The sequence below is a fragment of the Phycodurus eques genome, chromosome 13 (assembly GCF_024500275.1).
Source record: "Phycodurus eques isolate BA_2022a chromosome 13, UOR_Pequ_1.1, whole genome shotgun sequence".
In the NCBI taxonomy this organism is placed as follows: Eukaryota; Metazoa; Chordata; class Actinopteri; order Syngnathiformes; family Syngnathidae; genus Phycodurus; species Phycodurus eques.
The window spans coordinates 20,442,394-20,466,712 of NC_084537.1; the positions used below are offsets into that span (position 1 = coordinate 20,442,394).

At 40.8% G+C, this 24,319-nt stretch overlaps 1 protein-coding gene across 3 annotated transcripts; it reads left to right on the top strand.

Annotated features, from left to right (window-relative positions):
* The first annotated feature begins 7,296 nt into the window (after nucleotides 1–7,296).
* On the top strand, nucleotides 7,297–23,666 carry adcyap1r1a (adenylate cyclase activating polypeptide 1a (pituitary) receptor type I). Of its 3 annotated transcripts, XM_061694724.1 has the most exons (14): nucleotides 7,297–7,435; nucleotides 11,569–11,665; nucleotides 13,595–13,705; nucleotides 13,796–13,896; nucleotides 13,962–14,059; nucleotides 15,790–15,922; nucleotides 17,618–17,771; nucleotides 18,875–18,935; nucleotides 19,102–19,171; nucleotides 19,297–19,388; nucleotides 21,018–21,101; nucleotides 22,694–22,823; nucleotides 22,953–22,994; nucleotides 23,301–23,666. In XM_061694724.1, the coding sequence occupies exons 1-14, from the start codon at nucleotides 7,385–7,387 to the stop codon at nucleotides 23,502–23,504; spliced, it is 1,428 nt and encodes a 475-aa protein (XP_061550708.1). In that variant the 5' UTR covers nucleotides 7,297–7,384; the 3' UTR covers nucleotides 23,505–23,666. The 3 variants fall into 3 exon arrangements, with proteins under 3 accessions (XP_061550708.1, XP_061550709.1, XP_061550710.1); XM_061694725.1 differs by lacking the exon at nucleotides 21,018–21,101 and having other exon boundaries at nucleotides 23,288–23,666; XM_061694726.1 differs by lacking the exon at nucleotides 21,018–21,101.
* Nucleotides 23,667–24,319: the final 653 nt, after the last annotated feature.

The following is a 24,319-nucleotide window of genomic DNA, read 5'->3' on the forward strand; positions in this document are numbered from 1 at the left end:
TGCAACAACGAGGGCAACCATGCTCTGATAAAAGCTCTTATTTTAGTCAAAGATAAAAAGCCCTCTTCCTCCACTTTTAATCCCCCCCAAAATACTTAAAAAAATATATATATACTTTAAAAAACTTTATTCTCATAACCTTAAAACATTTTCTTCAAAAATACACAACCTCTTTGGGGGGGTGGGGGGGGGGGAAATCTAATGTAAGCAACTTTATAGACCCCCAAAAAAACAACATTCTCAGAAGATTGACTTTTTTTTCTTATATATACAAATACTTGTTCTTCCTCTCTACGGGAGGTTCTCAGTGGGAGACAAGTGGAGGTTGAGGAAGGAATGAGTCCCCCACAGGGGTCCCCCGCGGCCCCCGCCGCCGATTCCGCTTGGAGGCGATGCGGGTGGGCGGTTTGTTAGCGCAGGATCGCGGGATGCCTCCCTCTCACGTTGTGTCCAAAAAGAGAGACGGCGGCTGGGATGGAAGACGGCCTGAGGTGGGGTGGGGGGTCATTTCCGTGCGGGGGGGTCCGAGTGGACCTGTGGTGAGCCTCATTGAGTGGAGATGCACTGGAGCACACGTCTCATTCTATCAATACTGCAGCTACAGTGTATGCAGCAAATAACTTCTGACTGCTGACAAAATCAGCTTAAGTTGGAATATTGTATAATAATATAGCTAATAATATTGGAATATCATTTTTTTTAGATGGTCGTCATAATATTAAGAATTTTTTCTCGAGAATAAAGTACTGTACTGTAGTTGCAATATTACAGATAAGTCCTAATACTAATAGAATAGAGATAATGTGAAGAAAAGGGTGCGATAAAATTATTGGAATAAGTAATGTTAAACTTTTTAAATGTTTGACAATAGTTGTATTATTAAGAGGAACATTTTTTTTTTTTGACACAGTCGAAATACTACAGAAAAAAAATAGTAAGTGAAAATATATTAAGATAAAAGTCAAATTTTCAAGGAAAAAGTCTGAATTGGACAAAAATCAAGTTGTCATGTTAAAAGGATCTCGTATTTTACATATGTATATTGGACATACTGTGTATACAGTACCGTGCCCCAAAGCAAAGTGCCAGCATCTGCATTTAAACCGATTCAAACATAACCATAAAAGCAGCGTCACATCACCGATGTATCCGGTGAACAACTGGGTCATGTGGTACCAAGCCTGCTAATCAGCAGCAGGCGGAGGGGAGGTGGGGGGGGGGGCAGGAGGAAGGTTCAAAGCAGCTTCTGCGGGGGTGCTGAACGTCAACAGTATCACTCAGTTTGGAACTTAAATGAAAACTAGCACACAAAAAAAAAAAAAAAAAAACCAAGTGAGTCACACTCGTGGATTCGGTGCAATTTGCACCCAGCGGGGAAGCGCAGTGCTTCCCCTTCTGGAGCTTCGCACATGCACTCTGTCTGTCTGTCTGTCTGTCTGATTAACTGTCTGTCTGTCTTTCTGTCTGCTTCTCTGTCTTACTCTCTGTTTCTGACTGTCTGTCTGTCCAGCATTTTAAGTCTCCCTGACTTTCCGCCTTCCTGTCGACTTGCCTGATTCTGTCTTTTAGCCTCCTTCTCCAGTTTGTCTTTCTGTTTATGTCTGTCTGTTTTATTGTCTTTTTGTCTGTTTTGTCTCATCGTCCATCAACCCTGTCTGCTGCCTGTGCACCTTCCTGCCGGACTCTCTTTGTGCCTGTCTGTCCACCTGTCTGTCTGACACCCGGCATTATTGCCACCAAGCAGTAAAAACAGCCAAAAGCGATGTCAAAGTAGTATTAGAGGACTCCACAGGCGCACGCTGCTGGCACTTTCGCCATGGTAACAAGGCTTATGCTGCTATTACCAGCCTAAACAGACCTACCATTACCGACTGAGTGACTGCATTCGTGTGACCTCCCCTCCCATTTGCGTCCATGTCCTTGACGCAAGTCTCGTCGAGCCTTCCAGTAAATCTAAGGCTCTCTTGCATCACAGGCGTCATCCAATCACGCCAATCCTTCTCTGGCCCTGCTACTGCTACTACTTTTTCAATGTACTTATTTTTACCATTGGATACAATTTGATAGGCCTGTATTCCTTTTTTTTTTTTTTTAGGGTCGAGGACTTTTCCATGCAGTTACTGACTGGACGAAAACACCTCAAATCATGTCGTGATCAAAAAGTAGATGAAAACCGAATTCGAGCGGCGTAGGTAAGTTGGTCAATTATGCTTTGCTCATCGATAGTTTCACACCAAACTCATTCAAATATGCCTTGAAGGACATTGATTTTTCAACTCGCAACCCGGAGGGATCTTTATCAGTCTGTTTCCACAAAGTCAGAAGTCACTTCTTCCACCACTTCTTGCTAACATGAAGAATTAGAAATGCATGGTTGTAAGTGACCGCCGTGTACCCTGGCAGGCATCTTGTAGATTTCCCCATGCATGCGAGTGGATGAAAACATTGTTCAAGAGTAGCGGGTGCACAGTAATTGGTCCATGTCAACCTTTTGACAAAAAAAATAAAATAAAAAATCTCGTCAATTCATTAACTAATTAATTTCTACTGACATTGCTTTGTGCACTGGAGACGGAATTTACTCAAACTGGAGGAAGCATACAATTTAATCTAAAGCATCTAAAGATGAAAAATTTGAAATGTGTGGTCATGGATGACGAAAACATCACTGGTGTGCGTGCGAGTGTGTGTACACTATGTGTGTACGTGTTTCGTTTTTGTACAGTGTACGTGTCCGTGTATGTTTGCATGTATGCGTGTGTGTGTGTGTGTGTTTATGATTGTTGCGAGCAAAATCATTTCGTCATCATCATCGTTGACGTAAACATCACTGAGTGTGTGTGCGTGAGTGTGTTTGTGTGTTTCTGATTCTGTATAAACGCGTGTATGTGCATTTTATGTGTTTGTGTGTTATGATTGTGATATTTGTGTGTGTGTATGCCTTATCATTAAAAGATCCCATCAGTGAGTCAAATCAATGGGGTTCTTCCACACCAAGCTCATCCTCGCATGCTTTGTATCACTGAAAAAAAAAAGTCATTTGATTTGACTGAATTAAAATATGATTGAAATGTGTTAAACTGATTATTTTCAAGGAAAAGTGTTTTTTTGTAAAAAAAAAAAAAAAAAAAAAAAAGAAATGTATGGACCTTGCTTTGTGGGAGGCTCGTGAATTGCGCCCCTGCTGCCTGGCGGAGGAGTCTGGAAAATGTCAGGATAGTGCAGAGCACACACTTTTATGAATGGGTTTCCACTTTGTTCCTGGGTTCTTATGTGTTTGCTTCTGTATGTACAAGCCCAATTCCAATGAAGTTGGGACGTTGTGTTAAACATAAATAAAAGCAGAATACAATGATTTGCAAATCATGTTCAACCTGTATTTAATCAAATACACGACAAAGACAAGATATTTAATGTTCAAACTGATAAACTTGATTGTTTTTAGCAAATAATCATTACCTTAATTCCAAAAAAGCTGGGACAGGTGGCAAAAAAAGATCGCGTGTATTCCTGTACTGTACTGTATGTCAATGAATTGCTGGTAATTTACGGTGCATTTACAACCATATGTTACTGTATTTGATAATCATTCTAAAATACTGTCATCCCTTGCAGGTAAATTAACAGTCAATGCTTGGTTAACACGAACAAACTAATTTGACAGTATAAAACAGTAAAATTGACAATTTTCTTTGTTTAACCTGGAGGTGAGGCAGTCGTGAACAGTTTCTCATTTACAATGCCAACCTGGAGGCAATTTTGAGTTCGGTGTCTTGCCCAAGGACACTTCAACAGCAAACAGCCGGAAGCCAGTATTGGAACCTCCGACTCTTTGGTCAGTGGATGAACGGCTCTACCAAGTGAACCACAGTCGCCCTGCATTTTCTCTCAAGTGATGGAAGTAGGCACCATTTTTCCTTCACACACTCCGACTACCATCATCTTACTGATGATTGAAGGTTTATGTTTCAATTTTGGTGACAACAATTCGTAATGAGTCAAACTTCTCACGCTACTCGTTTTTGATTGAGAAGAGGTGACAGAAAAAAAACCTCCTCGTTATTTCAACCGCTAGCAGAACTCCAACGGGACTTTTCCATATGGACTGGCTGTCATGATAAATGGGCAGAGTCCAGATTGCTACGTCATTCAGTCTCGAATAAGAAAGCCCTGTAAGGTTAGTTTCATTTGTGGGATTTATAGGACTCTGAAGCAAAAACAGCAGCTTTATATGAGACAATCTATAACCCATAAACTTCCCCTCTGGGGACCAATGAAGGATATCTCATCTCATACTTAAGTTTAGCCTCTATTTTTGTAGACTGCGCAACAAGCGCCAGAGCGCAAATGTTGCCGTTTGTTGATTTTCGTGCAAGCGCAAGGCCCGCTGCCGTGTTTGCTAATTTGGCGGACCGGTCTGCGCCAAGATGGGCGTACCAACGCAACCAGGGTGTGACATTTGACATCCGCCCGGCGCATGTGACAATTTGGTGACCGTAAGTCGGTCTACACTTAACGCCTACTCAGACCAGACCGTGTCTAACTTTTGCCGCAGCTGGTCTAACGCTATGTTGGTGACTTCGATCAAGGCACATTATCGTTAATGTAATGTTCTTTCATATAACAAAACCCCGACATTTGAACAGGGGTGTGTAGACTTTTTATATCCACTGTATTTACATTCCTCCACCCGCAACCTGCCCTGCCGAGGCTAAACTGTTGTTTCACTTTGTCGCCCTCCTCTCATTCCTGACGAGCTGCAAATCCCGAAGGAACTGACACCCCCCTTCTCCTCCTCCTCCTCGTCCTCTTCTCCCTCCTCCTCCTCTTCTTCATCCTCTTCCTCACAGCAGCAGCAGCAGACACGTCTTGCGGCTGCAGCGGCGTATGAAGAAAAAACGGACAGACTGACAGGACCCTCTCTGTGCATATTTTTGGGAGGAAGAGGAAGGAGGACGGACCCCCTGAGAAGGCGAGCGTGGCTGCTTATACATCGGTAAGTTCCTCTTTCATTTCTCCCCCGCCCCCGCCCCCGCCCCCGTCCCCATTAACGCGCCTATACTTGCCTTGTCTGCAGAGAGGGAAAAAAAACAACAACAACGCTGAAGGACTTCTATGAGCTTTTTGAATGGGAGTCAATGCGGAGTGATGGATGGTTGCAGTGTGGGGGTTATGGAGGATTATAAGGGGCTTGGGGTGGGCTACACATGATGGCACACATGCATATTGAGTGGAGGCGCGACACGCTGCAGGATTAACACATTAAGGGAGCCGGCCAATCAATATGCAGTATTAATTGCCAGCTTCATTTGAGACAGCATCCTGAAAAACCCCCCCAAAAAAACAAAAACTAATGGCTTTTTGTATGGACTATTGGGAAATGTCTTCCCCAGATGACCCGTATTACATACTCTGTCTTTGTGTCAATCAATGGACACACACACACAAACAAAGATCTTGTTTTTCACCACATTTTGGATTCTAAATATATGAGTCACCTATCTCCAGTATTTATGTCATGTGACACTTTCCCTCTTCCTACACTCTTCAATCTGCCATGTTGGCTGCCACATTTCTTTGCAGTGTATCACCCTCTCCTTCTTCCTCGTCCTCCACTTCTTCTTTATCATCATCTTAATCTTCTTCTTCTGTGGTGCCGTTCTGTTTACGCCACCCGCTCCCTGGGGGAGGGTCCTCATGAGTTACGACTCGGTAAAACATGCGAGAGAGATGCTTGGCGGTTAATTGGATTGGCCACGAGAGGGGAAGGGACATGAGGTGGAATTTGTCTGTGCGTGGATGAGCGCAGGGAGAGGAGCTGTGTGTGTGTGTGTGTGTGTGTGTCTGTCTTTATAGCTTAGTGTGGCATCACTCGTGACGTCCCACTTTCATTTTGGGGACATTATGGCTGGTCCACACATTAAAATTACCAGCCCCCGGCGGCAAAAAAAAAAAAAAAAAAAAAAAAAGAAAATGCTGGGTTGAGTTTATTTGGCTGTGTGTGTGTGTTCTTGTCTTTCCACCTTTGTGTGGCACAGCATTTATTGTGTGGACATTTGTCTTTGCGGTGACATTTGGACAGGTACACATAACCAAAAAGCCAGGATGACTACCTTTTCAGAATTTGGCTGCAAAAAAATGCTGGGATGAACTCATTTGTCAATGTTTGAATGTGTGCGTGTGTATTTTTCTTATCTTTCTATCTTTGTGTGTCCCACCTTTTATTGTGGGAAGATTTAGGCAGCAAAAAAGATGCCAGACTAGACTTCTTTTTGCAAAATTTTAATGTCTCTCTTTGTGTGTGTTCTTGTCTTTCTATCTTTGTGTGTTACCACACTGGATGGCCCACTTTCATTTTTGGCTGGTCTACCCATTAAACATACGAGCATGAGCTCCCTTTTCACATTTTGGCAACAAAAAAATATTGTGATGAACTAATATGACCATATTTGACTGTGTGTATGCGTGTGCGTGTGTGTGTTGATGGTGTTCCTGTCTCTCTCTCGCTTTGTGTGGCACAACCCCTAATGTGGGGACATTTTGACTGGTCCACGCGACAACAATGTCCGGATAAGCCTCTTCCCCCATTACAGTGTGTGCATGTGTGTATATTGGTACTACAAGTGTGTGTGTGTGTGTGTTTTGACGTGTGTGTGCTTTCAATGATTCATTGCTGTTTCAGAAAGCTGTGTGGATGAGTAAGTCATGCAGGGTGGGGATGGTGCTTTATTTATTTTTTTCTCAGTTTGAGCCTTCCAAATTTCCGTTTTTTTGTTTTTTGTTTGTTGTTCTTGTTTTAATGTTGTGATGGTTTTCTTCCGAGGTGCTTTGGGTTTAATTTAGGATGTCTTAAGGGTAAACGCAACCATTCGAAATGGTGGCTGGCTTCTTTTCATCTTCGACCTACTGTTCATATATTTATATGCATTTACATACAATTTACTTATTTTATGTCAAATATGGTTTAAGGTTGAACATAACATTCCTAAAAATCCATGTGGAAAAAAAAATCAATGATACTGTATATATAACAGTATTTATTTATTTCGCTCTGTTCCACTTTCAATATCTGGATCCAATGTTATTTTTTTCTGTATGGATGTGTGTAAATAACAAAATAGTATACACTGTTTGGAAACTATTAAATTAAGCTAAATTAAATTAAATAAAGAGCAGAATGGGTAGCAGTCATTTTAGATGCATTTACCATCTTTTTGGGATGCATGGAATCCTTTCAAATAAGTGACTGTTAATTCTCACGTCCTGTGATGTGATGTGTTATTATTGCAGGGCCCTTGATGCAAAACTGTACTGTGAGAGGGGGCGGTGCATCGTAGCCAACACACACCCACGCACGCACGCACGCATACTCGGAAGCCCTTCAATGGAGACAATGAGAGACTTGGTCCTGATGGTGATCATCTTGCTGCCTCTGGTGAGTATTGTCGCTGTGAAGTGTGCACCATTCATGTGTGTGTATATGTGTGTCATTGTTCGTTGCCTTAAAACAAGAGGTCATCCCAGGTAGCAGAGGACCATATTTGGTAACTTAAGTGTGTGTTATAGACGGAGCCTGCATGCCTCACTATGAGGGAGTGCAATCAGGGAATGAACAAAAATGAAGCTGTTTCATTCGTTTTTCATGATTAGTGTTATTTTTCTGGATAAAATCAGGAACTAAATATGGTTCCTCAAACATGGAACAGTTTGTTCATTAATAGTACAAACCAAAAGGTGGAAAGGTTTCATGGTTTTCTTAAATTGTTCAGTAGAAATCCCACGTTTCTATTCTCTATTCTATATATATATATATATATATATATATATATATATATATACGGTGTATGGATTATTAGCCTTTGTTTATGGCCCACACCATTTGGACTTAACTGTGAATAGTTCCTGCGCATGTACGCAGTTGTAGGTATAACCCTCCACCAAGATATCCACGAAAGGAGGCATCCATTAGGCTAGCCCCAAGGAGCAGCACGGATATTCATGGCAGCGTCACAGATGAAGCCGAAAAGGAGCCATCAAGGAGGTGAACGGTGACCGCCGCAGAATGAACGGGAGAAAATCTATCCTACACAGCGTGAAAGATGACGAAAGCAAGCTAGGTAGCCACCCGGTTAGCTCGAAAGGCAGCAGCTGGTCCAAGGTTGCGAGCATTTACGGCACCGACAGGCGCAAAACCAACCGAGCTTTGGTCACGATACGGCGAGGGATCCTGGTTAAAGTAAGCCATTTTAAATTAAAAACAAAAACTCAGGAGGGAAAAGCGGCTGCCAAAACGTGCCAGCATACTCGCTTTTTGATTCAATAGTTAGTTTGTCAAATAATCTAATTAGATTTTTTTTTATTTGTTGGATTATTATTTCGAAATAATACAAGGAGTAACGATTTTATTCTGATTCGGTAAGTCATTTGTTACTGTCAATACAAATAGCGAAAAGGGATTTAGAGGGTGTGTCCGAGCTGGGCAAACCCTATTGATTATATAACTAAATATGGTTCCCTAAATATGGAGCGTTGTTCATTTATTTTATACAAAACCTGGCAAAGTCCCATCAGTTTTCCTGATTTGTTTTTGAGAACTCACACGGTTCTACGACTCCATAGTGAGGTGTCGGGGGTTATGCTGAAGGAACCAAATATAGTTCCTTAAATAAATATCAGCATACATTTTAGCTCTACGCAGAAAACTGTGGCATTTCATATTATCATTATTTTCTTTGTGATGAGGTATGAGGGTCACGCAGGAACCAAATATGTTCCCTTAAATATATGGAATAGTGGTGGAATTTCACGTCTATATTTACTATGTATTTGGTAATCTTTTTTTTTTTTTATTGGTTTACCAGCAGCAGGTAATTAATTCACAGTGTGACCCTGTACCACAAACCGCCTTAAACCCCGTCAACAAACAAAGGTGAAGTGTTCCTCCAGCCGACATCTTTCCACGCAGCGTCCACCGCCCTCTCCGGCTGACCTTGGCCTCCCGTTGTCATGTACTTAGCATGTGTCAAATGGCGCCGCCGCCGTTGAGAGGCGAGGAGCCAGCGGGCTTCCGCGTCAAATGGCGCTTTTATTATCCGCGCCCCGTGTGGGGCTGCCAGGGTGCCGGTCCGATATTAACTGACCCTTGAAAAGAGCCTTAGGGGAGGCGGCCGGCGCTCTGCTGCTGCAATCTATCGGACTGGACATTTGTTTTGAGAGATTCCTAAGAAAAGATATGCTCATTTACTGTATGTTGTTGTCTTACATTTGTCTCCTCAATACTAAAAAAAAAAACCTATGAAATCTGTGGTAAACTTTCAATGAGTCATGAGTCATGTTGCGCTCCCCCCCACACACAATTTAAAAGAGTTAATAAGTGACATTAAAATATGAATCCAATAAATTATTACTTGTATGATTATATTACTACTACTCGTATGAATATATTACTGCTTGAATGAAAATGTCAAAATTGATGACTGATAAAAAAAAAAAAAAAATACTGACGAGAGCAATAAAACATCCAACAACTCATATTTGTAAGTAAATTGATCAGTAACCTAATGACATTTAAATTATTTAAGTATAAACATTTTAGTATTTTTTTGTAAATTAAATGAAGAATTTTTAAAACGATATGGCAAAGAGGTTTGAAGTTATTCCTTGTCCATTATTTTTCTTTCTATCATAAAAATGGAATGACACACCCAACACGCACGCACACTTTTCTCACTGTAAGCATGTGTGTGTGTTACGAAGAATGACACCCACTCGACAGCACATTACCTGTATTCCTTGCAGGGCTCCTTATAAATAAATGATGGTCTTAATCATAAACCCAGAATAGATATCAGTCATCTGCATTCAGTATTTTTTGTATATATATATATATATATATATATATATATATATATATATATATGCTGGGGAGGCTGCTGCTGCTGCTGCCTAGCAACAATGAATCGACTCCCTCGAAAGCAAAGCCCGTGTCGGTTTGATTACGAAAACGGCACATCAATAAGCGCAATCGTTAAACACAAAAACAAGAGGCAGGCACTGGCGTGCTCACAGTAAGTCACTTACAGGATCTCCAAGCCAGCGAGGTGCCTGAGGTCAATTCATAGTACAAGGTGACGAGGCAGCCAAAAAAGACATGCTGCGGCCATCGCTTCATGCAGACTGACTGATCCCTGGAGAGAGACAGAGACGGACGGACAGAGCGAGAGAGAGCGAGAGAGCGCCTTATGGAGAAGTGAAAGGACACATCATGAATCTAAATTCAGTCTCGTTTCCTTTCTTTTTGCTTTCTGTTGTGTTTGGCAGGTTGCAGCGGAAAGCAAACTAATTGCGCTGATTACAATTTGATGTTCCGTTGAAATGAGACGTGAAATCCAGTGGTTTTCTACTAATGACGGTGCCGCATTGGCATGTGATCCGGTGCGGACATTACGCCCTTTTGCTGGATGTTCTAAGCCAATTCTTTTCATATATTTCATTTATAGTCTAACCAGCTAGAGTCCAGTTTTATAATTGAATGTAGCACCTTTTGGCTCGTTATTTCAACTGTATAAGATTCCAAAGGAATTGCATAAAGCGTTCCGCCGCTAACAACACATCTTTTTTGGCCTAGTATGTTGAAAACCCAGAAGAAATTTGTCTCTGGGAGTTGAAGCCACTCTAGCACTACAGCAAACAAGTCTCTATTACAAAATATACATTTAAAACATCATCACATAAGTACAGAGAGTCATGAAGCAATGTATGTTGATACAACCGCCATTGTGCAAATGATGCAGATACAAACTGCTAGCAGTAACTAGTTTAATAAATGAAAGTGTTTCAAACAAACAAAATAATGTGTTTTCAAGAAATATTCTAATCATCATCTTAAATCTTTCCATTTTAGTCAAGTGCAACATCAATAGTTTGTCTGTTTGAACAGTCTGAATTATTAGACTGTAAAAACACCCAATAGCAGTTTGTGGCGTAGTGCCAACAGTGTATCGCTCGCCACGACATCAGCCAGCCTGAGGCTGAGCCGCACTGTGTTTGTCGACAACGTAGATGTGTGGCCAGAGCATAATCAAGTAACACTTCCTGTCCCTTAACTAATAGGTTCTCTGTGTACAAAGGCGCACCGAAAAAAATCTCAATATGAATACGATGTTCCCCATGTTTCCCTAGTCACTTGTTGAAAGTGATTTTTTTGGGGGGTTACAATGATGATTCATTTGATGGATATTTATATTGCTACAACTTTGAAATTGGACCCATTCATTTTCCTATAGCTCTTGTCCTCCTTTGGGTGGCGGGTGAGCTGGCGGCCGTCCCGGCTGACTTTGGCCGAGAGGCGAGGTACACCCTGGACTGGTTGCCAGTCATTCGCAAGGCATAGATGGACAAGCATTCACACTCATATTTTGCGGAAAATGTAGTCTTCAATAAAGCTAACATGTATGTTTTGGGGAGCCGAAGTTTCTCCAAACGTTTCATAGAATTTCCCACAATACCTCCTCTGTCTGAGAATATGTCGACCAGTAGCGTGTTTCACGATAGGCGTGTTTCGTTCAGGTGGCGTCGGAGCCGGAGCACTGCATCATCCGGCGAGAACATGAGAAATGCATGGAGAGGATGGACATCCACGACCCCAGCGAGGACTTGGACACGGGTGAGTGACCGTTACCGTTTTACATGCTAACAGCATCGACAGTTGCTCTTTTACAACCCTTTAAGAAACAGATATTCTATATTATAGAAGTCTATTCTTCTTCGTATGTTTGCATGACTGTACTATACAAGGGGGCCTCCCAGTGGCCAAGGTCGGCACACCAGAAGGCGCAGCACTGATGGATAAAACAGATCACGATCATCAAGATCATGAGGCACAAACAGTTTAATGCTTTACATTCTGTTTAATTATTTGTATCACCCTGTAAAAGTAAAATATCACAGAGGGCTATTTTTCCGTATCAAAAGACAAAAAAAAATTTCTGGGGGCCGGACGAGGAGGCTGCAACGAATTAAACTCGTATCTCAAGGCACCGCTGTATTTTCGAAAATCATAAATTAAACAAACACCCCCCCCCCACACACACACACACATACACAGCAGTCAGGTATACAAAAACTCCGAGCCGTTGTTTGCGGGAATATGTTGTGATTTCTTTGTATATGCAAAAATAAGATATTGCTTTTTAAGGCTGGTTGTTTCGGTTGCGTATGCAGTAAGTGTGCAGTGTGGACGTTGCATCTACACCGTTGCATAGCCAGCGATGACGCAGCGCTTCGTAAGCAACTGCGTAAGCCTCATTTGACTCAGATTTGCCCTTTCAAAGTAATTGGCTTCCTGTCCGGCTCACCACACACAAGCAAAACGCATTAGGGAGAAGCGAAAGCTCTACAAACACGCACTTGCACACGTCTGTCTAGTATGAGACTGTCGCGAGGAAAATGCATGCAAGTCGTCTCTCTCAAACACTTGCAAACGTGCACGTGGACACGCCTCCGCAGCACTATAAAACCATTGGAGCATGAGCGATGGAGAACATCTGGGGAGAGGAAGAGCTGGGAGGTGCTGGAGGTGAAAGACGGGAAGGAAGAAAGACAAAGAAAACAAAGGGTGTACTTTATTTATAGTCGTGAGATACATCGGGAGTGGCGACAAATTGATTAGTTGAAACTAACTTTACAGCGGCAGAGCAGTGAGACATATGTGCCACATGTAGATGTTCCATGTACTTTGTCCATGATTAGCAAAAAATATGACGTTTTAAACATTTTGAAATGATTCAGTCCATTTTCATGTCATTTTAGACATGTCAGAAATAGCAGAAATGACTCCAGAAAGCACGTTTTTGCTCCCAAAACGTAGCCTGAAACTTAAAGATGAATTTCAAATTTCAACGCACAAGCCTACTATAACAAAATTCTTTCAACAAATATTAACAGTGGCAGTCAGACCGGAAGCTAAATATTCCAAGAGTTAGTGTGCTGTTGTAGTGATGCTAAATTTGCAAGCCTGGGGAACCTCATTTTATTCACTATACCCACAAATGTGTGTTGTAGTAGACATCTAATGTTTCGCAATAATTAGATAAATAATGTAAATGTATTGACACGCTAACTTTTTCAGCCTGGGGAACCTCACTCCAAACACTTTCCACAACTCTTGAGTTTTAAGCACCTAACACGTTCCTGTATTTATGTAAATAAAGGGTGTAAATATTCCGTATTGCAATAAAGTGGACCCTCGCACCTGTGGACTCACCTCGTCGCAGATTAAAAAAAATTCCCCCCGTTTTTCTTTGTCTTTTAAATCATGTTATTGTCCTTGGGGCGGGGGGGAATGATTCCCAGAAATGCTTGTTGCCAGTGTATCCAAGAATTTGGGGGGTTTAAAATGTTTTTTTATTCCCAACGCGGGTGTTGATTATAGCACTGGGGTCCACTGTATTGGCAATGAACGACGCAAACATATTGATGCGCTAACTTTACCAGCCTTGGGAACCTCACTCCATTCACGTTCCCATCGGAGGCGAGCCATTCCTCATTGCATCTGTGTCGCCTTCACGACCCTCACGCATATTCGCCCCCGCAGCGTGCCCTTGGATGTGGGACAACCTGACCTGCTGGCAGGCGGCCGCCGTGGGGGATGTGGTGGTGGTCAACTGCCCGGAGTTTTTCCACGACCTGATGGGCCCCGACGACGGTGAGCCAAAAACCCTTCCCGAAACGTCCAATCCCAAGCGGGGTTTCCTTCTCATGCTGATTTTTTTTTTTTTTTCTTTTTCCCACACAGAGATGGGCCGGGTGAGTCGTAACTGCACGGAGGACGGCTGGTCGGAACCGTACCCTCACTACTTGGACGTGTGCCTCTTCTACGACAACGCCACTAAACCGGTAAGGTTCTCGCACTCACACACAGACGCTCCAGTTAATCTCACGCACTCTGTGTCCACTTTCAGGACATGTACTACGCCTCAGTGAAGGCTTTGTACACGGTTGGCTACAGCACGTCCCTGGTGTCTCTCACCACCGCTATGGTCATCCTTTGCAGATTCAGGTAAGCAGGAGAAGGGTAATAACTCTTTAGATGCTGTCAAGCAACATGTGGCTCACTGTTTAGTCCGGTATTTCCCAAACTTTATTGAGCCAAGGCACATAAAGTGGATATGCAAAGTCTACACAGCCCCTGTTCAAAAGCCAGGGTTATGTGATATAGAAATGAGACCGAGGTACGTCATTTCAAAACGTTTTTCCACCATTCATGTGTGAAAGGGGAAGGAAAAACAAATTGTGAAACTGAGATTGCACAAGTGCGCGCAGTCTCTTCTAATTGGGATGTGGCTATGTTCAGAATGAACCAAGAACATTCAAGTTCACGTTAAATGGGAGTCAGCACAAACCGGACAAGCATTTAAAGTGCCTCTGATGAACACCAACTAAACTTCCGATGTTCTAGTTTGCTTTTCATGATTTTTCTTTGGCTTTCTAGCAAAGTCTGAAGGGTCAACACTGTTATCTGCAACTGTTCATAATTCCTTCCACCTTGATTTAGGCCCCGGCTCCAGCCCCAAAGCATGATGCTGCCCCCACCGTGCCTCACCGTAGATATCGCGTTCTTTCGGGGACGAGCAGTGGAATGATGGCCAATAGGTTCAGCCTTGGTTTCATCGAACCACAACACGATATCACTTGCGTGTGTTTGTGAAAGAAATGGAGCCAAGTTTGGATGTTTTGGTTTGTAATGTAAGGATTTCGTCTTGCCACCCTTACCCCATAGGCAGACATAGGAAGGAGACGGACGATTTTTGTCGCATGTATTCATTGCCAGATAATCCTGCAGCTCCTTTCTTGGAGCTCTCCATGACCAATTTGCTTCTCTTCATCGATTTTGGAGGGACATCCAGTCCTTGGTAGTGTCACTGTTGTGCCATATTTTCTCCACTTGATAATAACAGTCTTCACTGTGTTCCATGGTAATTGGAACTTTTTGCACCCTTCTTCTGACTGATACCTTGGAAAAATGAGATCCCTGTCACGCTGTGGAAGCTCTCTGCGGACAATGGCTCGTGCTGTAACATGTGACAACAAAATGACAGGAAAGGCCTTCTGGAACATCTGAACTTTACTTGGGGTTAATCAAAGGTACTCTAAATGGTGACAGTTATGTGCTAACTGATTTAACATAAGCTTGAATGCGATGGGTTAATTCTGAAGACAGCCACATCCCCATTTGTTTCGCGGGTGTGCACACTTGTGCAACCACATTATCCGAGTTGTTTGTTTTTACTTCCCGTCTTGAAAATATTTATTTTCTTTTTTCTCCACTTGAGGTTTACAGCTCATACGTTACATTAATGGTGGAATAAGTTTTAAAACAAGTGATCTCGGCCTCATTTTTTTAATATCACAAAAACCTGGCATGCCAACAGGGGTGTGTAGACATTTTATACACACTGTATTTTACAGCTGAAAACAATTACAAGGCACACCATTAAACACCAAATGTCACCAGAAGTGCATATGCTGAAATAATGATGTTCCCGTCGCAATTTACTGCCAAATTTAGTCAAATCTGAGCCTGTTTATTAGAACACAAAGCCGAATTAGTCTGTTTTATGAATAGCAACAGGTAGTTACACGGGTTAATTTGTAACTTCTGCCATCTCGTGAAAAAGCATTCAATTGTTGCCTGCCATTAAATGTCGCTGGTATACATGGACAAATATGATACAGTAGTGAATCATAACCAATTCAGTGAAATTGGGTTATTTTCCTCCTCCCGCTCAGGAAACTCCACTGCACCAGGAACTTCATCCACATGAACCTATTCGTGTCCTTCATGCTGAGAGCCATCTCGGTCTTCATCAAGGACGGCGTGCTGTACGCGCAGGAGGACAGCGACCATTGCTTTGTGCACACGGTCAGTAACCAACCCGTAGTTACTCATCATAATAACTAACCCGGTATTGTTCAGTGGATTCTCCAAGTGGTACGGTTTGGAGTTTTTCTTATAAGACATCTTTGATTGTCTATATACAGATAACAATATTTTGGTTAGGCATTTAGTGTATTTGTTTGCATTCATCATCTGTTATATAATTATTTTCAATATTCATTCTTTTTTTTTTTTATTTACTGTGTTTATTTACTTATTGTCGCTGTCAAATGAAAATCATTTGCCCCAATTTTTGTTGTTTTGCTTTTTATCATCCCACCAAAAACTTTTCAAGTATGTTGATATAGATCTCATAGTCATTATTTATTATATAATTATTTATATCGTGGATCACATTTTAAATTTAATTGATTTTGTGTTGTGTATTTAAAGAGTTCATATTGCCTAACCTTGACCCCATTTTTTTTTAATATAAATCATAGATATATTTTGATTTTATCATTATTGATCTTTTCTTTTTTGTATCTTGAAAAACAACACAAAATGTGACTATGCACAAAAAGTCATAACATTTTGATATACCGTACGTGTTTTTCATTGGACAGCGACGAGATCCTGTATTTTCTGAGGTAAAGCACGCAGTTGTCAACTGTACATAAGAAATATTAGGTTCAAGGCCTTGAAGCGTCAATTTCTCGTCAGTCTTGTCTAATTAAAAAAAAAAAAAAAAAAAAAAAAAGCAAAACAATAATTCTAATTCCAAATGCAAAACAAGTTCTTTGTATAGTAACAACACAACGCCCCGCTGTTGTTAAGCAGCCATGATGAATGCAGCTAATTGGCTGCGATAACGGCCACCTCGCTGTTAGCCTCACATTGGCATCGACAGGATGGTTACCGTTTTAGATATAAAGTAGATATAGATGCCGTAAGACGGAAGCAAAGCCGTTTAAATGAAAAAGAGAAGATCATAAAGCACCAACACCATTCATCTAGCATGTACACGATCATGAACCCATGTTACATAACTGTATTCGGATAAAAAATAATTCAACACAAACTAACCACCTTCACACGAGGCTCATCGAGAGTATTAGCTAGCATACCTTCTTAAATAACACTTTAGCACCGATTGACATGACATCACACATGGGCAAACAAATACTTAACACAAATGGTACACGTTTTTTAACTCTCCTTTTGGCATTTACAAAACAGACGGAGGCTTCTCCATAGCGGCCATAGCGGCGTCCTCCCTCTGGAACGCAATCCCAAAACACTGACTGTTGAAAAACCCTCACCAAAACTCATCTTTTTAAAACGGTTTTTAATGTTTACATTTTGCTTTTTATTCTACGCGTCTATTTGCAGGCAAAATAAATTTGCAAATATGCGCATGTATGTATGCCGGACCACAAATATGCGACGGTTCACTCTACACTTAGAATAAGCACATTTGTCACTTGGACATTTATTGCCACTTTAAAGACGGCTTGCCATTAAGCAACCACTTTCAGGTACAAGCTGCCACTTAAGAAATTTTACAGTGAACCATCTATATGTTGATACTGTACATTATTTTAGATGACCGATAGCAGCATTTGAGATTATACTCAAGATGTTTTTGTTGTTGTTGTTGTTATTTTTAATGTTTCTAGCATCCCACAACCAATACAGATGGCTTGACTTCATCACGATTGATTTTGTGTGTTCATGCAGGTGGCGTGCAAAGCGGTGATGGTTTTCTTCCATTACTGCGTCATGTCCAACTACTTCTGGCTCTTCATCGAAGGCCTCTACCTCTTCACCCTGCTGGTGGAGACGTTCTTTCCCGAGAGGCGATATTTCTACTGGTACACCATCATCGGTTGGGGTACGTCATTTAGCATCATTCTTGGAATTGAAATCAAATCAGGAAATCTTTCTGCGAACACAGATCACATTTCTATTTTGGATCATATTCATTTTGTATCATCTGTGTTCAGAACAGTACATGAGCGCTCTGTACAAAAGCAACATGTTTGTATACAGTACCTATTTTTACGAATTAAGGACTGTATTCCATATATTTAAGTGTAATTTGTAAATGTGTAAATGTAAAATAAATTACATTTTATTTTATTTGGTAGGTATTTTGTAAATTCTAACAGATTTTCTGATCTGAAAAACTAAAATATATTGATTTGTATGGAAAAGTATATTTGTATTATTTATATTAATTATGAATTATATTCTGTTTTTATTTATTAGTTGTTATTTATATTTGAAATGCTTTGTTTATTTTACATACTATTTTAATACTGTAGCTTTATTTTATTAGGTACATGTTTTGTAATGATTTTATAATTTTGTGTCACGATTATTGAAAAGTAACAAATATATTCAGTATTAATCATATCCTATTCTTTTTTTGTATTCATTATTAATTATAGTTTACTAATTTTATTCATGGTATGTCATTTATGTTTTGTACACTGTTTATTTTATAGTGTTTTTAATACTGTACTTACAGTAATTATATTTATTTGGTACATATTCATATATTTCTATCTGAAAAACAATTTATTTTTTCATGTTAATTTATTATATGAAATTGTATATTCGTTATTACATAAAATTGAATTATATTTTTCGTATTAAAAAGTAAATATCAGAATACTGTGCATTTATGACATGATTTTGTGTACAGACCACACAGTTTTATTTGAATTAATATTTTATCTATTTCTAACAGTGGATGTGATGTAATCTCAACATTTCCTTCAATTTTGACACATTTTTTTTGAATTGCACTGCAATTCCTACCTTCTACCACTAGGTAGAGCCACTACACCACCCACTGTATGTATTGAAATCAGAAATAATGATTAGAGGATATCGATTTTTTAAATAATTGAAAAATATTAATAGAATTTTAAAATACAAGCCCAACATATAAGTATTATATTTCACGATATTTTATTTCATTTTAAATAGGAACCCCCACCATCTGTGTGACCGTCTGGGCCGTCCTGAGGCTCCATTTTCACGACACTGGGTAAGCACGAGCGCTTTATCCATCGTATTATCAGCCATTAAAGGATTGTTTCGCATAAAAAGGGCCCAGTCATCGTTGTTGTAAGCAAACGACACACGCTTACGGACACAAGAACTGGGGTTTGCTTTTGTAATCTGCATGTAAAACAGTCGACCTCTTCCTCTAGATGCTGGGACACAAATGAGCACACTGCTCTCTGGTGGGTGATCAAAGGGCCTGTCGTGGCCTCCATCATGGTATGAAACAAGCTGCTCATGTTTTGTTTGTCCCCCCCACCACCACCACCACCCCCTACAATGCCAGGCCCACCTGGCAATGTCCTGTTTAACAAGATGTGCTTGCTATTTATTTATTTTTTTAGATCAATTTTGTTCTCTTTGTGGGCATCATCATCATCCTGGTGCAGAAGCTGCAGTCCCCTGACATCGGCGGCAACGAATCCAGCATTTACCTGTAAGTAAAAAAAAAAAAATACCTCACCCGGTCCAATTATGACTATTAAAGGGGGCATATTGTTAGCCTAGTAGCGGGGTTGCCTACGTTATATTTGAACGTTTTTGGAAAGAAAGGAAACAAAAATGACCGCAGCACTTTGGTATTTTGAATTGATATTGTAACCGATAGTTTAAAATGACTTTAAATGACGAATTATTCTATTAGGCTAATGATATTGTGGAAAAGGGCTTATGTTAATAGTTGATCTTCTCAGTGTAAGCAGAGCTGCAGTGTTGTCAGATGCACAGATTAGCTTGTAATAGTTGGCGTGCACTCAGATGGTCTATACCACTTTTTCTTCAAACCGGTGAACACCACTAGTACTTTTTGACACATCAAATTTCATTTGAAACAATGACAAGATGATCATGAACAAAGACTTTTCTCTTCATTCTGACACACGTTGATTCACCGATGTGTCTCACTGTTGAAGTTTGGCGCCAGCTAGTGGTGAGGAGGACTTAATGTCAGATTTTTCTGCCTTAATTATCGGTGGCTGGTACCAGCCCGATAACAATAGCCGCTATCGGTACTAGGCCATCCCAATGTTCAGCAGAGGTGTTGACGTGGTGGACGGGGTGATAAATTGCATGTGCATACGTTTCTGCTGCATGCGCCACACACACAGATCGGCTATACTATTTGACAAGTGCAATTCGGCGGCTTGGCGATGAAGTGCTTCCTCCAACAGTGAAAATGCAATGCTTGCCGCTTGTTTATTATTTTTTTTTTTTTTTTTTTTTTTACCTTCTTCTCATCCTCTGAGCTAAACTGGACCCTAGTCTCATCCTAACCCCGTAGCTCAGGGCCCTCTCGTTATGGTGGCAAAAGCTCTACTCTGCTTTGGGCGGGGTGAGCGGCGAGAAAGGACAGCCCCCTCAAAACAGGCTGATTTCAGCAAGGGTGTAAAAAGTTGGTGTCAAGTAAAAACAAGGGTGTAAAGTATGAAATGTGTGTTTTGTTTTGTTTTTAATGCTCTCTGTTTTAGCACGAAATCTTCAAGCTTCTGCTAGAAAGCACACACAAAAAAATGTCAGGAAAAAAACACTACTACATCTGAACTTTATTTGGAGTTAATCAGGCGTTAGAAAAGGTTTTAAAACGATTTAGATCACAAAAACTGGCATTTGAACAGGGGTGTGTAGACTTTTATTTTTTATTTTTTTAACTGTGTACTGTATTTTCTTGACCAAAAAAAAAATATTTTTGACAAAAGCATGTCACAGACACCTGCAAATTGTTTTACATTGTGGGAGGGAAACACATAATACCTGTATATCCTGTTTAATTCACATTTGTATGATCTTTTCAGTGTGTTAAAACTGGACTTAGAAAATGTAATTCAAAAATACGTTTTAAAAACAAAAACAATAAGAAGCATACAAAAAACACACGCATGCCGTGCAGTACATCAATGTATTTTCATTTTTACCTTTTTCGGCTCTTCACCTGAACTTTTTGTGGATAAATCCACCGAGTGTGTGTGTGTGTGTGTGTGTGCGCGCGCGCGAGTGTGTCTGATCACGTGTGTGTTTCCCTAAAGACGTTGTCTTTTTTGTGCTGTTGTGTTGTCTTTGTGCCGTGTAGCAGCTGTGCTCAGAAATGCTTCAGTGAGCCCTCACAGGCTGTTCAGCATTCGTGCAGGATGTCAGAGTTGTCCACCATCACACTGTAAGTGTGTGCGCGCGTGTGTCTGAGTGTGTGTTTTCATGATACGTGTAACCCAAGGGGCTCATACAGTTTATTAAATACCTACGCACACTGCGCGGTCATCTTAGCCGTGGCATCATGCTTCTTTAACCTGTGAATTCTTGGCATTTAAATGACATTTAAAGTTTAAACTGCAAACTCTGATGCCCCCCCCGCCCCCGCCCCCCCCCACACACACACACACACACACACACACACACAGACACACTGACCAGAGGTGGGTAGTAACGCACTACATTGATCACTGCAATGCCTTCTGGCAGAGAGCAGCCACCTAAGTAATTCCTTTATACCATTTTTGTTCAGTATTAGTGAGTTTTTATGAGCTGTTTGTCGGATTGATTGCATCGCTCTCCTTTGGAAAAACTGTTTTGGAAGATGACGTAACACAGGCGTTTTCGTTTATCAAGTTTTTGATTCTGCCCAACAGCAACAATATACATAAAATATGACTTAATACCACCGCTTTATAATACAGTACATTCCTTACATTCCAATTTGGTCTCCGCTTCTGCCACTGACGTCACGCCAAAACATGTGGTGCGTGTCGATTTTGCCAGTGAAAAAGGGCCGTCCCAAGTGCAATTACTTATTTACCAATTGCTCCAAAATCGATTGATAATAATGGAAATGATTGCCAGTTTCATGTTCTTGAGCAAAAATGCGTATACAATAAACACAAATATGGACCATGAATAATTGTATTCATTTCTTTAAAAAAATAAATAACTGGACATATTCTTTATTACACAATACAGTTGCTTATTTATTAACAGCTACATTAATATGAATGGGATTTTCTATTACATATATGTATTTATTTTCATAACATTCATTCATTAAAAAAAACTAATTCACAAATGATGTTCACAATCATTTTCTTAAACAATAAATAATTGGCATTATTTGTATGTTATTTATTTACAAATAATCTGGGATTTTCTATTTTAATAACATTCCTTTATTTATTATTATTTTAAAAATTCTTGTAACTTGTTTTTTTTTATTTGAATTATATTTTCTTAGTTTGTATTTATTATTATTTGTATTATTAATTGTTTATTCTATAAATTTTCTAACAACACATGTATTCGTTAATGTTACAAGGAATTCATTATTTATTTTAGTTATGTATTTATTACATTTATTTTCATAACATTCCTTTATTTCAAACACGAATTTGGATTCACAATTCTATAACAAATTCTGATTGGACATTTGTTTTTACATTGTTTAAAAAATATATAAACGTTTTAAAAAACAATAATTTGTAATTTGTTAACCTATTCCTGCATTTTTGTGTGGAATCCGACGACATTCCCAATAGAAGTGCTTTCCGTGTGTGTGTCATCCTGTATTGTTATTTGTGTGTCCGTCATCATACACGTCCTGTGTTGTTTGTTTTGTCATTGTTGTCCACCAATAGCGTCAACTTGAAGACACACACGCGCACGCGCACACACACACACACACACGCACACACTCGTGGGAATGAGATATGTTTCTAATGCACTGATCCTCTGCGTGTGCGTGCGTGCGTGTTTGCCACGCAGGCGTCTGGCGCGTTCCACCCTGCTGCTCATCCCGCTGTTTGGAATTCACTACACCGTCTTTGCCTTCTCCCCCGAGGACGTCAGCAAGAGGGAGCGGCTTGTCTTCGAGCTGGGCCTGGGATCCTTCCAGGTAAGCGCTCCGTTAACTTCAAGACGACACGCGTCACGACGTCAGTCAAAGTCGGTCATACCTTGTCGACGATGTTTTTAAAAAAAACAAAAAAAAAAGATCCTCAACCTTTTGTGTTCCCCCCTGAAGGGCTTTGTGGTCGCGGTCCTCTACTGTTTCCTCAATGGCGAGGTAAGCTCTGCAACCTGCCTTGCTTGCTTTACATATTATGCTTTAAAAAATGTTCCCAAGTGTTTGAATAACATGTATGTGACATGATTTTGTCAAAATACGACAAGGATCAAGAACACAGTTCACACGCTCTTTTTAAACTCTCTATGGTAATTGGCCTGTTTTGGGGGTGCGGCGCCGTCTTGTGCATGAGTCGCTGCTCATGGATGGATGGATGGATGGATGGATTGACATATGACATTGCTAAAAGATGACTTGATACCTAAAGTACATGTAAAAATGACGTTGTGAAGTTTCTCCCTGAAGGTGCAGTCAGAGATCAAGAGGAAATGGCGCAGCTGGACGGTGAACCGATACTTTGCTGTGGACCTGAAGCAGCAGAGGCACCCGTCGCTGGCCAGCAGCGGTGTGAACGGCGGGACGCAGCTGTCCATCCTGAGCAAGAGCAGCTCTCAGATCCGCATGTCCAGCCCGCTGGCGGAGAGCGCCAACATCAGCCTGCCCACCTGAGCGTGTGACCACGTGACCTCGCCGTCAGCCGCCGCCGCCGCAAGCCGTCTCGAATGAATCCACGCCAGGCGGAGGAGACCAAAGTGGCCCCGGCTCATGAGTATTTTTATATTTTCAGTTTCTCTCAAAGATGCGCTTCGTGTACAAATCAAAACAATCAAAGGAGACATTATAAATGTTTACTGTGTTTTTTTTTGTTTTTTTTTTTAACGTCATTTAATTGATTCTGATGAATACACAGTAAAATTTGACTTTGCGTACAGTCAATGTCAATGGGCTACAGAGTGCCATAGAAGTCCAAAGGTAAAAGAAAAAAACTTGCGCATGGCTTGTGACCCTAACCCTTGCTCCATTTAGTCCAACCATAACCCTAACCCTTACCCCAGCCCCGACCCTAACACCCAATTTTTACCCGAACAGTGAAGTTAGCCCATAAACCCTAACCCTCACCCCAAACCCAATTTACTCCAACCCTATCACTCGTCCCATCCTATAAACCTCAATTCTAACCTCAACCCCTAACCCTATCTCTAAAATCAAACCCTATACAACCCAGTCCTTACCCCAACCCAACACTAATCTTCTAACACTTGTAGTACGCTAAGCCAATCCCTAAACCCAAACCCTTACCATAACCCCGTCCCCAAACCAACCCATCAATCCTTAACCCTAAAGTGCTCATTGTTGAAACGTTCCATTCCCCTTTTCTACTACCAGCCGTAAGTACCGAGTATGTCAAAAAATATAACAAAAAACAGACAAAAAACAACTTGTGGAGTTTGTGAATATTTTGAGTGTGAACAAGTAGATTTGTG